The sequence below is a fragment of the Haemaphysalis longicornis genome, unplaced genomic scaffold, assembly GCF_048455015.1.
Source record: "Haemaphysalis longicornis isolate Haplotype H1 unplaced genomic scaffold, Haemaphysalis longicornis Haplotype H1 scaffold_7, whole genome shotgun sequence".
Lineage (NCBI taxonomy): Eukaryota > Metazoa > Arthropoda > Arachnida > Ixodida > Ixodidae > Haemaphysalis > Haemaphysalis longicornis.
The window spans coordinates 195,320,861-195,334,825 of NW_027526422.1; the positions used below are offsets into that span (position 1 = coordinate 195,320,861).

The 13,965-nt window shown below is 45.0% G+C and overlaps 1 protein-coding gene across 5 annotated transcripts in view; it reads right to left on the reverse strand.

The window, feature by feature from the left end:
- The window catches only part of Thoc5 (THO complex subunit 5), a 72,719-nt gene that overhangs the window by 35,151 nt on the left and 23,603 nt on the right, over positions 1-13,965 (reverse strand). For 3 of the 5 annotated variants that reach the window (XM_077679499.1, XM_077679497.1, XM_077679501.1), the window contains 3 exons: positions 12,673-12,722; positions 3,557-3,671; positions 46-151 (listed from right to left, as the gene is read on the reverse strand). In XM_077679499.1, the coding sequence (XP_077535625.1) occupies positions 46-151; positions 3,557-3,671; positions 12,673-12,722 (271 nt within the window). The remainder of the gene's footprint in view (positions 1-45; positions 152-3,556; positions 3,672-12,672; positions 12,723-13,965) is intronic. The other 2 variants (XM_077679498.1, XM_077679502.1) reach the window with 1 other exon arrangement.

A 13,965-nucleotide genomic window follows, 5' to 3' on the forward strand; every position in this document is an offset into this window, starting at 1 on the left:
CTATGCTGAAAAAGAAACCTGTTCACTTGACGGTGCAGCACCTACCAGGCAGACACGCCGCTGGAGACACCATGGGGCTCGGCGACACTGGCCACGACCGTCACAATGTGCAGGGGGATGATGTAGGTGAAGGTAATCTGCAGCTTGTACCCTGCAAGGCACAGACGCATACGAGAAGTTTACTTTCGTTAAGGGCGCACATGGTTCTTTGAGGCCGAAAAACGGTCCGAAAATTGTGTTTACTGGAAAATGACATTTTCGGCATCCACGACCATTTTTCCATCAGTCTGCAAATTTCCTCATCAAAAGGCAGGGTATTCTATTGTAAATATCACTTCAAAGTGTACTCTACAGCTCAGTTTGTGCATAATTGATGGTAAAACGGCACTTTTCTTGCAACACGAAGCTACCTGTTTTGCAACGAATATCTCGGCACCCAGAGTAGGCACGAATGTAATTTTTTTTATTATGATAGCTAAATGTGTGGAGAATAAACAAATTTTTCTAGTGGAGGCTTTGGAAAGTTACTGTGTTCGATTGACACCACCTGTCAGTCATTTCAGGCAGAGCACGGGAGAAGCGAAGTTCAGTGTGTTGTAAAAGGACAAAAATAACTAAATCAAGACAGTTCTTCCAACGTTGTATTCTTTAGTCATTTGTCTGCCGAGCCGCGTGGTAATTGCCATTCTGCATGGAGTGGTTATTTTGCAATTGTAACTTTGTAATAATGACAATTAATCATATATTACCTAAACAAAATAATCAACCGACAAAAAAAATCTAATTTCAGATTTGAAATTAGCGCATAAAACTCCATAATGCTGTTCAGTTTCATTCGTAAATAAAAAAATAGCTCTACGACCAGTCTGCCCCCCTTATGCTCACGTATGTTCCAACACACTAACAACTCTCTGTCAGCCCTCGCGTAAGAAGACCCTTATCCTTTTAAACTCTGCACCACACAATTCCCCTCCCCCACAAAAACAAACAAACAAAAAATAAATTCTGACGTTCAACCGTGAACTAAGAAGCTCTCAAACTGCCTATGGTTGCGAAGGATGAATCAATGCCCGATACCAAAAAAAAACATCTTTGTCAAGACAACAGTGCCAACTTCACTGCTGAGTTAACAGCCCTTGTGTGGCTCAATTCCCTTTTTCTTGTTAGTTAATGGTGGCTCCAATTTAACTGCGAAGACCCCGCAGACAAATCAGCGATGACAGCCAACACCACTGAATGGCAGCAAAGTATATATGCCGTTTACGATATGGTCAGTCACAAAATTCGAGGGGGCAAAAAATCGTGTCGCGCGATTCTAAAAAGATGTGGTCAATACAGATGCTAATCCCCTTGCCCTTCTACAAATAATGACAGTTTGCTCGCAGCAATGTGTGAATCCTTGAAAAGCTCACTGCACAGTCCAACAGCTGTCAATGCCCAACACTCAGCCAAAGTTTATCAGAGGTTCCGCAGATACCTTGGGCATCAACCATTTAAAGAACACAGAAAAACATTGCAAGGCACTTGGAAACCTTCATGCAGCTTTTACATTGTTAAAAGCTCACATCTAATGTCCCCGCAAAAGCACACAAGGACACTCAAAAACATCTCATAAAGCTCAGCTCGCAACTTACGTCCGATTCGACGTTCATTTAGCTCTAACAACAACTGCTGCAGTGTTCAAAAATCCCCTAGTGCACATCCCAAGGCGATGTGTTCTGCCATCACTGAAGCTGTGGCGTATTGTATGCACTGTTTTTTCCCCCCAAAAGTCTGCTAGTCTACTACTTGCATGTTTTTTTTTTCTCTCTCAAACAGTTTAGATTAAAAGAAAGAAAGAAAGAAACCGGGCTGTAACATTTTAACAAGCGGACATACCGAAATGAGTGTTAATATTTCAACAGGCTAGTGAAAATGTCAGTTGATTTGCCCAATGATATATTCATCCAGAGCACACAGTAGTCATGATATTTAGCTGCATCCTACAGTTTCAGTGCTTACTTTAAGTACACAGACACAGCGCTAGCTAGAACTGAAAATTTTTTAAACTCCTGTAGAATCAACGCATACTTATAATTTCTACTGGAGCGATGCAGCCACAAGTTAACCTTTCTGGAATGCCTGCAGCATGTGGTCTTGATGACAGCTGAAACCTTGTTAAAAAAAAGAAAACTGCTCCAATCATTTCCACCTGGCTTTAGAAGACACAGCAGCACATGGCCTTTGAATGGCAAAGCTACATTAGTGACAAAGATTAACTGACGCAGAAGAGGACTTTGCTTCTTATTTCAGCCAGATTTTAACAGGTAGTCACACTTTTGGCTTGGTCAAATACGCTCCCTTTTTTGACACGTTTACCCCAGTGGAGTGCACTGCGTAAGGATGTTTGCAACTGGGCACTCTCTGTGGAACTCGCACGACCTTGTTTAGTGGCAATGTTATCGTCATCATGTTTCTGAGGACTGTCACTACAGTTGGTGCCACCATTTGAAGTACGGCTGCTGAGGTTGATATTACACAGACAAAAACAAAAACAAACAGCAGGAAATGACTCACTTCATGCAATTAACATGCCTCGATTGTGTGTCAACTCCTCAGGTGCATGAGAAAAGAGTTACATTTATGTGAGAACAAATATTGTAACTTCCTTACTGACACTTCTTGATGGTAAAACCAAGGTAGATTTGGGGTATGCTCATCACGCGAGGCAAGCAACTGTTAAATCTCATTCACACAGCATCGACTTAGTGCATCTCAATACCGCCCGCCTATAACCGACATTTAACTTTACAACATCATCATCATCACCAGCCAATCTACGCCAACTGCAGGGCAAAGGCCTCTCCCACAGATCTCCAGCTATCCTGGTCCTGTGCTAACTGCGACCAATTTATGCCCACAAACTTCTTGATCTCATCTGCCCATCTAACTTTCTGCCGCCCCCTGCAACGCTTGCCTTCTCTAGGGATCCACTCTGTTACCCTTAATGACCAGCGGTTATCTTCTCTTCGCATTACATGCCCTGCCCACGTCCATTTCTTCTTCTTAATTTCTACTAATATGTCTTTAACACCAGTTTGCTCCCTGACCCACTCCGCTCTCTTCTTGTCCCTTAATGTTACACCTATCATTTTCCGCTCCATTGCCCGCTGAGTCGTTCTCAATTTAAGTTGAACCCTCTTAGTGAGCGTCCAAGTTTCTGCCCCGTAGGTGAGTACTGGTAAGATGCAGCTGTCGTACACTTTCTTCTTCAGAGACAATGGTAGGCTGCAATCTCAGAATGCCTGCCGAATGCACTCCATCCCATTCATAGCGTTCCAATTATCTCTGCCTCATGTTTGGGATGCGGGATCACTACTTGGCCTAAGTAGATATATTCGCTTACCACTTCCACTGCCTCGCCACTTATGTCATAAAGTTCCACAAATGTGGCAGAATTGCACAGCTGGATTGGATGGCACAAAACCACGAAGGCCTCCCCCAGCCCACTTTTTGCTCGCCAGGCACAAATACCAGCGGGATGAGTGGGTGAGGGGGGGGGTGATTCACGGCTCACCCTTGTGCTGCAGGGTGAGCACCACAGTGAGCGGGTGCTTCTGGATGCACTTGGCCACCAGGCTGGACGAGGCACCGCTGCTGCTGCCACCCCGCTCCAACCGCCGGTGCCGTTTCTGGAATCAAACGAGCGTTTCAATGCCTCACTTGACCATGATGCAAATCTCATCTCGACAGGGTGAGTAAAGAGGCCTTGAGCCGTGAAGACAAAACACAAGTCCAGTTCGTCGTTTTTAAGAAGACTGCTTTGTCCCGAAAACAATCAGACCAATTTTATCGTGAATTTCAAACCACGCTGGAGATTAAGGAAAAACAAATGAAACAGTGGTGGCTCTCCAGCTACTTTCCGGCTTTTTCTTTACAACGTCGCGGAATCTCGTTTGGGCGATTGGTGGCCACCCATCTAAGCCACCGCCAAAAAATGTGACTGGGTTGCATTTGTGACCGGGTTGCAAATGTGTTGCATTTTGTCGTCAAGGCCCCTTTAAATATTTACGTATCCCATTAACGCGAGTGAGATTATTGAACAGGGCACAATTCCTCATTTTACGTTCTTGTATTGAAAGATCCAATATTCTTAGTAAAATGAACAAGGAAATAAGTCTTCCCAACAACTGTGACTAAAACAAACCCTCAACATGTCACGTTGGTGGTTTTGAGAACAACAAAGCAGCAGAGCTAAGCTGGTATGAAACATTTTTTCAAAACCAAATCGGCTGCTCTGTGGTTCTGGCGGGAATACACATTATAGGGGCCGTGCAGACAAAATACAAATTTGTTTTATTAGAAAGATTACATGTTTTACAGTGCCCCCAGCGCTTGTCCGGAAGCCAACGGTGCCATGTTCACTGAGAAATTAATAATTCAGGTTAAAATTTTGATTCTCCAGCCAAATCGTGTGTCTTGGTGATGTCTGCCATTGGTGATGCCTGCCAGTGTGTCATTGGGCTGTGCAGCCTTGCTTACCGTCAGTCGTCCTAGATGGCGCTACCATACTCAGCTGCAAACCGTTGTCGCTTCATTGCTTTGTTTTTGACAGATTTGCACCTGGTTTGTTTTTGTTACGGTAGGAAGTAATCGTTTCGTGAAACATTGTGTCCGCTCGACAAACATGGTCACGCAAGGCACCGTCGGTTGCGCCAATCGGCCAGTGTCGTCTGAGACAAGCCCAAAGCGACACAGTGCTGTGCAGCTAAAACAAGCATAGTGCGCGCAGTACCAGCAGCAGTGCACATCGGCACTTCTATGCTTACGTCTACTTTCGTAACTTTTATTGTTTATACCACCATTCTTACTGCCATAACAAGAATGTGCCCTAATGTAAGTGCAGATAGTAGCTCGTTCGGCAAGCTTATAAGCCCTGTCTAACTTGCATTTGCTTTTGCTGGCCTCAGCCAATCGCACAGCTGGGCACATATGACATCATAGGCTCTGTTGCGGGAAATGAGCTAGTGGGTCACCATGGCCATTCTCTTTTTTCTAATTACATCGCTTATTTGAGCAAAGTTTGCATTAAAAGTGGGGTCAGTATGATTCTAACGGGGCATTCTTTCAAATGAACCAAACTTGTGTTTTGTCTGCATGGCCCCTTCAAGGGTATGGATACAGCTTTGACCTTTCATCACACACTATATTCTTGCTTGTTTCTTCAAAGGTGAAATTCCTCTGGAATTTCTTTTTTTGATTTAAAGGGGCATGCAACTCTGACAACTTGTTTCTTGAATAATGAAGCCCGCTCAATGAGACACTAACTTCTTACCCAATTTCAACTCTGCTTCCTCCACAAGATGTTATCTACACCTGTACAATTTCCGCTGCTGCAGCCCTTTTTTGCATTTTTATTGTTGTATTCGCTCCCCGTACATGTCCCAGTGATGCTACCGGCTTAGGCCGCTTTGGAGCAGCTTTTGGAGCAGGCAAAAATGCGTTTTGGAGCAGCAAAACCAGCTTTCGGAGCAGGTGTTGATAGAAGCAATTTTAAGACACGTATTGCATTCACGATAGATAATCGCTAAAAGCGCTCCCTTCAAAGAATATAAAAAATTAAAAGAACCCTGCACATGGAATTTTGTCCCCATTTTCATCAGTCTGCTGAAGAATGTCTGCATTGGACTTTGTGCAGTGGCCTGCACAACAAAAATTTAAAAAACAAGCTCTCATTTTTACACAATAGAAGATTGACTATGAACAAACTAAAAATTGTTCGTCACAATATGTAAAATCGAGCACAATTGGAAGGCTACCGTGGGAGCATGGACCAATGACATCAGTAGTGCCACGGCTTTCACTGCATAATTGAACATCGCGCGCTTCCCCGTGTTGCACATGCATCACTATTTAGCAGCGTCAGTGCTGCCATCGTAAGGGTCTAAAATTACAAGCTACCGATAGCAGCGCTATTGTTTACAAAGGCAGCGGGCACCCATTTCTGGCAACCAACATGTAGCACCAGGCTGAATTTTGCCCCTTCACGACACGTTTGCCGCAAGCAACCAAAACGCCTCCGCTAATGACAAAGTAGCCCTTCCTACACCGGGACTATGTTAATTCCCTGCAAGGCCACATGCGCGCATTTCACCTTCAATTTCCACGTATGTGAATTCTATGCCTCTATGAACTCTACGTGAAATCTAAGACGGGCGTCGTCATATGCGTGCCGTACTCGTTAAGCTCGCACACAGCGTCAGGCGTCATGAAATTGGCGTACTCGCTCACCGGCCGGCGCGCGGCCCGAACTATGTAATCGTTTCCTGCCCTTGCATACTATTTTCTCCCCCTTGCACTTTGCAAATTCTCATCTGTTTACAGTAAAATCTCGATGATACGAATCTCGCAGCACCGCGAAAAATATTCGTATCATCTGAAATTCATGTGAATAACACAGACCAAAAAATTAAGCAATAAAACAAGTTTTCGATTATTTCTTTTTTTTATTTCCGCGTGACAAAATCTGTGACGTTTTTCTGATTTTTTTTAACTTCCATGTCGCCGAGCGGTCCTTTCTGGACTTTCGTCTCCTCACTCGCGGTGCTCAAGCTCACTCATACAGGAGCGTTTTTGCGCGCGATTCGTGCGCGTCGGCGGTGCGCGCCATATTTTCACGCCCGCGTCGGCGATTCGGAATAACGCGCGACACGCGTGGCAGTGGGAGGAGCCTGATAAGTTGCGCCAATGGGAAGGCGTGCGCCTCATGGCGGCAGTTACAAAGCGTTCGAGACAACCGGCTGGCTCCGCCGGAGATGTTTAGGCTTAGCACCCTGACAGATATTTCATGGGCGCTTTCACTAGCGGCGCGGATGATGTTTTATAGCACCATTTTCGCTCACATTATTCTTCGTGTATGCTTTGAGCGGCATTTTAAAGAGCGTTTAGAAGCGGTCTCTTGAGCGTCCCACACCACTTCGCGACCGAATCCGCCGCCGCGGCCGGCCGCGCCCCGCACAGCGTGCGGGCGGTTTCGCAGCGGTGTCAGCGTGCCTGTGAGAGCGGCGCGTTTTCCCGAGCAGAAAACAGCTTGCCTGTTCCTGGATAAAGAGCGACAAAGAGGGCAGAGAGCCCGTACGTCGCCGTAGCTTGCTTGCTCGGCAGCCGGGCGCCTCCTCGACTCCGTATCATCCGCCGGGCACCGCAGGTCCGTTCGTAAGAGCCAATTTTTTTTTTTTTTTCCATTCCAAACGGTGCGATTTCGCCGGGACTTATCAGAAATTCGTATCATCCAGATTCCACTGTAACTACAACTCCTGCATCCTCATCTCTTGCCTACTTTCCTTCCAGCACAACTCCGCAGACACCTGGTCGACGCGTACGCTGTCAGGGCGCATTGGCGAGCGAGTACGGCAATTTCGCGACGCCTCAAGTAGTTGCCGAATTTTACGAGTACGGCACGCATATCACGACGCATATCGCGGCCCGAAGACCGCGAGGCGGACGGTCGCGACGGCAGCAGCCGGTCTCGCGAGTCCAATGGGCGCGAAGCGCACTGCACGGAATTAACAGCATAGAGAAAACAGTCTCGGGTAGGGGGGAGATTTCACAACGTCTACGAGGCGCCAGCCGCAAAGCGCATCATCGCCGTTATCGTAGAGTGAACTAGAATACTTGGGTAGTGGAAAAAGCGGCCGCCGCCGAGTGAGGCACTTCGTGTCAACGTGGCGCTCGCGTGCCCCGCCCGAGTGCTTCTTCGCCTCGGGTAGCGGCGGGTAGGCGTGCGTTGGGGCAGTCTCCGAGGGGCTACAGTTCTTTCTTCGTGTAAAAACCGTTGATAATGCTATTAATGTACCAGGGTTTTTATGGGAAAGGTAGCTACGTCGTGTATTTACTGTTTGCTCATTTCTTCATCCCATTTAGCCAACCGAGCAGACCGCGCCGTGCTTTAGCGATCGAGCTCGTTATCATGCCGATATTTTTTTCTTCGTTGTTTGATGATTTCGCTATCGTATTGTGTCAACTGAGGAAAGAGTGGCGTGCTTTAGGCAGGCCAGCATACGTCACTTCTGATTTTTTTCTTTATTTTCTTGCTGATTTTTCTATCAAGATCTGCATACCGAGCAAACTGCGTCGTGCGTACGCAAACGTTTCCCGTTTTCTTTTTTTCTTGACCCAAGCAGCGCACATGACAGATGTCTTAAAACGTTAGTTAAGTCAACGATAAGAGGGCAAATACAGGATTCGCAACCGCAATTCTCGGAAAAGCACCAAGTCACACGGCATAATTTTATTGCGTGATCATTTTATTAATTAAAAAAACTCCCCACATTTCCCCGAGGGGAAGAATGTGAAAGTGCGAATGCATGAGTTGAATTTGCGCGGTTCGGTAATGTTCGCGAAAGAGAGATCACACACACACACAACTACAAAGAAAGAAAGATGCATTTATTCACAGACACCTATTTGTGTTGTCGTTGTGCTTGATTGCTAGAGCGGATCTCAGCTTTGAAATTTCGTGTCAGTACTCCTTTAAGCAGGTGCATTAGCCCTTCTCATGCCCGATTCTTGGCCAATCCCCCACGTGGGTATGTGCCATGTCAGCAACCAGGCAGCGCGCGCTTATCTCCCCCCGTTGCCAAGGAAGACGAGGAGATTCCTGGCCAATCCCCCATGTGGGTATGTGCCATGTCAGCGGCGCATTCGCACGAGCGTGGACATCGCCGGTGGATGCAGGTTCAGGGTCGCTTAATTAAGAAGTGCATTCGCACTTAATAAACATAATTTTATTGCGCGTGCGTCCGTGCGTGCATGCGTGCGTGTATGTGTGTTTGCACGTGCGTGCGCGTACGTGCGTGCCTGCGTGTGTGTGTGAAAGTCTCCCTGCACACACACACACACACACACACACTCACACACACACACAAATTTAAATAAGCCTGAGACCGCCAGACTGTTTCTAAATATCAGCCCGCGTCCGACAGAGTATGAGCCCGAAAAAAATCGCCCTTTTCAACCTAGAGCGAGCTACGCATTTAATTTTCTTAAACTTGGACCGAGCTTTGTACAACACACACACACACACACACACACACACACACACACACACACAGATATATATATATATATATATATATGTATATACGTATATATATACGTATATATATAGAAAATAAGGGTTGGCAGTCAAGAAAACCTCGGAAAGCTCGAGGTTGTGGTGGGTCATAGAAACAGATGAAGAATTTTTTGAGTCAGAAAGAAAGTGGTGAAAAAATGCCCGCTGGGTGGGATCCGAACTCACGACCTCCAGAATACCGGCCTGGTACTTTCGCACCAGACCGGTATTCTGGAGGTCGTGAGTTCGGATCCCACCCAGCGGGCATTTTTTCACCACTTTCTTTCTGACTCAAAAAATTCTTCATCTGTTTCTATGACCCACCACAACCTCCCTTTTGCTTTCCAAGGTTTTCTTGACTGCCAACCCTTATTTTCTGTCTTATTTCACAGAGCCCCTCATTTCCCATTTTCAGATTCGCTATATATATATATATATATATATATATATATATATATATATATATATATATATATATATATATATATATATATATATCCTGACAGAAAATATTTTTTGAGTATAGTATCAGCGAAAGATATTTTTAAAGGCGCCGCAGTGACCTCACACTTTGATTTTTTTGTTTTTCATTTAAGCTAAATGATCAATGCGGAAACTTTTTGGCACCAACCATCACGAAGACACTGCATGCATGCGCTCGGGCAAGCACGTCCCAAAATATTTTTGTTGAAGCCCGAGCCTGGCCCGGGCCCGAGAAAATGCGTGCTATACCTGGCCCAGACCCTTGCAATGCACTAATTTTCACGCACCACACACGATACATTTTAAAAACTTCACTCAAGTCCGCGAAAAGCATCAACATTCGCAACCGTACATAGTTCTAAGAAAAGCACCACATGGCACACTTTATCGCGCGATCATTTTAAAAGTGCACAGTTCATTGGAACGCTGGTTATCCATTACCATAAAATAATTAGCGCTTTAGAAATGCACAAGTTCATGAAATGTACTGCCTACGTCTTGCAGACGTAAGATAATTATGAACAGTTAGGAACTCAACAAATAAAAGCAGGGTAAAACAAATCGCAAATATAAAATGTTTCTAGCAATCACATAAATTTATTAGCTTATTAGGGGTGCAGTCCCACCCCACAATACTGCACAATCCTTTCAAACTGCATGAGCCATGGCCCTTCTGCAATTAGAGACCGTCGCACGCATTAGAGACCCCTGTCCGTATTACCAATAAATGACAGAATCAAGAACACTTAAGGATCAGTGCAGTGTCTGCAAGGCTCCTCTTGTAATTACACACAAAAAAGACCATGTGCAGCGGTTAAAAAACGTCAAAACACAGCGTGAATCACCGAACAGCAGCATAGCGGCACGTCGATCAACGCGCGCCGCTTCGGGATCTCCTCGGGCGGGGCACAACAGCGCCACGCGCGGCAGTTAACACGTTTGGCTTCAAGGGCGCCGTGGGGAGCAGCCGCCGCTTTTTCCACTACCCAAGTATTCTAGTTCACTCTAGTTATCGCAACAAAGGCCAGTTTGCTTTGGCTAGGCTCGGATTGCGTCCTGAAAAAACAGGAGCACCGCGATGTCGCTTTCAATGGGGAAACTCAAGTAGTTAGTTTCGTTTCTGAAAGTCGGCGTACACCTTTGGGCGCAGGTTGGGCGCAGAATCGCCAAATTTAGAGGAAATGTAGCAGGATGTAGCAGCCAGAGCACTTGGGCCCAGTTTGGCGCAATTGGCGCAGTAGTAGCATCACTGATGTCCCCACTCCCCTCTGTAATGCCTTTGGCCTTGAGAGTATAACAAATAAATAAATTAATATCATTAGGCGCACAAAAAAATGGTATAGTTGCTCTTGCATAGAAAAAAAAAAACCACAAGTACGCTGTTTTGCTTTTTGAAAGGCGTACCAGCGTTTTTTATTTTGAGGGGGGACACTGGTCTTGAGAACCAGAAATTCGCCAAAAAATCAATTTTCTGTCTCAATTTTATTTGCGGTCTACAGCTTACAAAGGATTGTACCAGCAAAATATTACAGCTGTAGCTTAAGTATTTACAAAGCTGTCGCCCATCTGTTTCCAAACCTCGTGCCTTATTTTGTCAGGACCTATTTTTTTCCCACGAGGTCACTTGTCGGATACAATATCTTGGGATGTGCTGGTCAGATTTGTAATATTTTTGCTGCAATCGAAAGCTTATGAATTGTGAACAGTGCAATAAAACCACAAAATAGAATTTCCTTTTGGTAGGAGAATTTTTTATGAGAACATTGGTAATCGATGACCTGATGATATGGCATAAGTCTTACAGCAATTGCAGAAACGATGCTAAAATTACTGCTGTGGTATAGTTGCACTCCCTGGTCCTTCTCGAGCATAAAGGGTTAAAAGGTATTCGAGTATCTCATAGATAGATAACAAAATAATTTCCCGAAACAAAATTGCATATCATGTTGCACAATTCTGAACGTACATTCCATAGACGGTAACTGACTGCATATTTGTGTCCGGAATGTTAAAATACACTTCATGTGTAAATCTCAAGCACATAGGTTAAAAAGTGACAAAAATGATATCAAGACCAGTGTCCACCCTTAATTTTGCATGAACAAACACGCCTGATGATTACTGTATTCCCTCATGCAAAATTTGTGCGCAACACGAACTGCAGCCTTCTCCGTCATGGCGAATATCTGCTGCGCCTCAGGAAGTGATTGCGTAATGAGTGACCGCACAGTGGCACGCGCTACTGCGGCATTATCTCACAGCGCGTCGCCGCTGCCAACGAGCACGTTGTCGCAAATTGTGTCTGGACCTGCCACGCAAATGTCACGTGGTTCGGATTAGCAACGCAACGAGGACAACGACGAAGGACCCGAAGGATCGAGGAATGTGCAGCACGCCGAATTTGAAAGAGCAAGACGCTCGCTTTAATAGATGCCTGGTTTCGCGTTTACTTTCTCGAGCGCCGCTAGATGCCGAGGGCAGTTTTCAGACCCGTGTCCGGCGCAGGCTTGTCAACTTCCAATACGGGAAAGGAATAGCACTGCATTGAGGTCTGTTCTCTATTTTGTTGGTACACAGAAAGAATTTCCTAATTTTAGCCCAAAAATGACTAAGCCACCAGCTGTACAAGGATTCTCACATGTGCAACTGACGAGTTGCAAATACGGCAGACGACACAACAGCAGCGCTGGACTGAATCGGGAAACAACGGCCCAATGTTATCGCCACACTGCCCACTGATGGTGGAACTTTCCAAGTTCCCGCAACTTTAATTACCGTAATGCAAACAGAGTGACCTTAACACGCAAGGAATGGCTGCTGCTATTTGGCGTGAAAAATTGTTTTCAATGAAAGCGCTGAGAACAAGGCGCCCGCTGGCATCTGCGCTGGAAATCTACAATCGACACCACCCCCCCCACTCCCCTCCCTTTCTCTTCCCCCCCCCCCCTTCCTCTGTGACCTGAGAGTGTTCCTGCACTAAGAACACAAAACACACCCTGTTCTGGTACAGAAGAAAGAAGAGAAGAAAAACCATTTCAAATTTAAGATACTTAAAAACAGTTCTCAGTACAATGATTCAAAAATGGCACACTCACTCCGGCACTTGGTTCTTCCTGGTCCGACTCTCCCCCGCTGTCTTCTTCTGCTGGCAGAAAAAACAGCCAAATAGGGAAAAAAAAAAACAAAAACAGAGGCCACTTCTATCAGGCATTCCTTCAGCAGTACAAATATGCCACAGCAAAAACTCAAGCACTGGCACTTGGCCCGAAATACATAAATGGGAATTGTGAGATGTTCAGTCCAAAGAAAAAGAAAGAGAAATTATTAAGTCCTAAAAAAGATTAAAAGCTAACAAGAGCTGAGAATGAAGTTTGACTAGGTGTCTAACTAGTCAAACTAGTTCATTAGGTGTTTCAAACACCTAGTGATGATTCTGTCATGTACTATAACTCACGCTATCTTTTATTGCACTGCTCAGCAGAAATCGCAGACCTTAGATCGGCTGCACTGCTGTGAAGAAGAGAACATGCATCTTGAGCGGCCATCTTAATTAAGTGGGGCCATGGTGCATTTGTAAAAAACACAAGAATAAGATAACAATAATAAAAATAATAATGGTAAACATTTTTATATTTTAAGAATAAAATAATAATAATTAAAGATAACAATAGCAAACATTGTTATATTTTCAGCATAACCTTTAGCACAGAAGTGACAAGTAACACCAGTGTAGAAACTTTCAATAATAGTCTGGAAATGAGTGTGAAAAATCAATGCAATTTTGTCGGTACTTGAGCAAAAAGCATTTGTACAAGACCCAAAAACAAAAGTTGGGCTAAGGAGGAAATATAGAACCCATGAACCGCTTACTGAAAGAAACGCTAGAAAGGCTTTGTAAATTATTCATCAGGCATCCTTAGTGATTAATCGTGAAGAAGGGTGCCCTTTGTTGCAAGTCCTCAATGGAGCGGTTCCAAAAGCAGCAGTGTTCCGAGCTGTACGCATTGACTCCTCCACTGGGAAGGAGTGAGGCGATGCTTATGCAGCAGAGAAAACAAGAAGCAAGGAACGAGAGCGGAATGATGGGTCAACAGATATGAGAAAGAGGTCTCACACCACTCTATCCTTCAGTTTAAAGAGACATACAAAGAGTTTGAAATGAAGTTCGCCACCACGTGACATCCGTGATCGTTGATGGTTCATGAACAATGTGGGGGTGATTGCGTTGGGTTACCAAGCTCTTTAGAACGAGAATTCAAGTTTCTCAATGAAGTTCAGATGTGATGTGGGGGGCTCCATTCAACAAGGCATTATAAGCTCGCGCTAATCGCTGCACTTTTGTTTTCAAAGCACTTGTGCAACCCCTTTCATCCCAAACTGACCAAAAA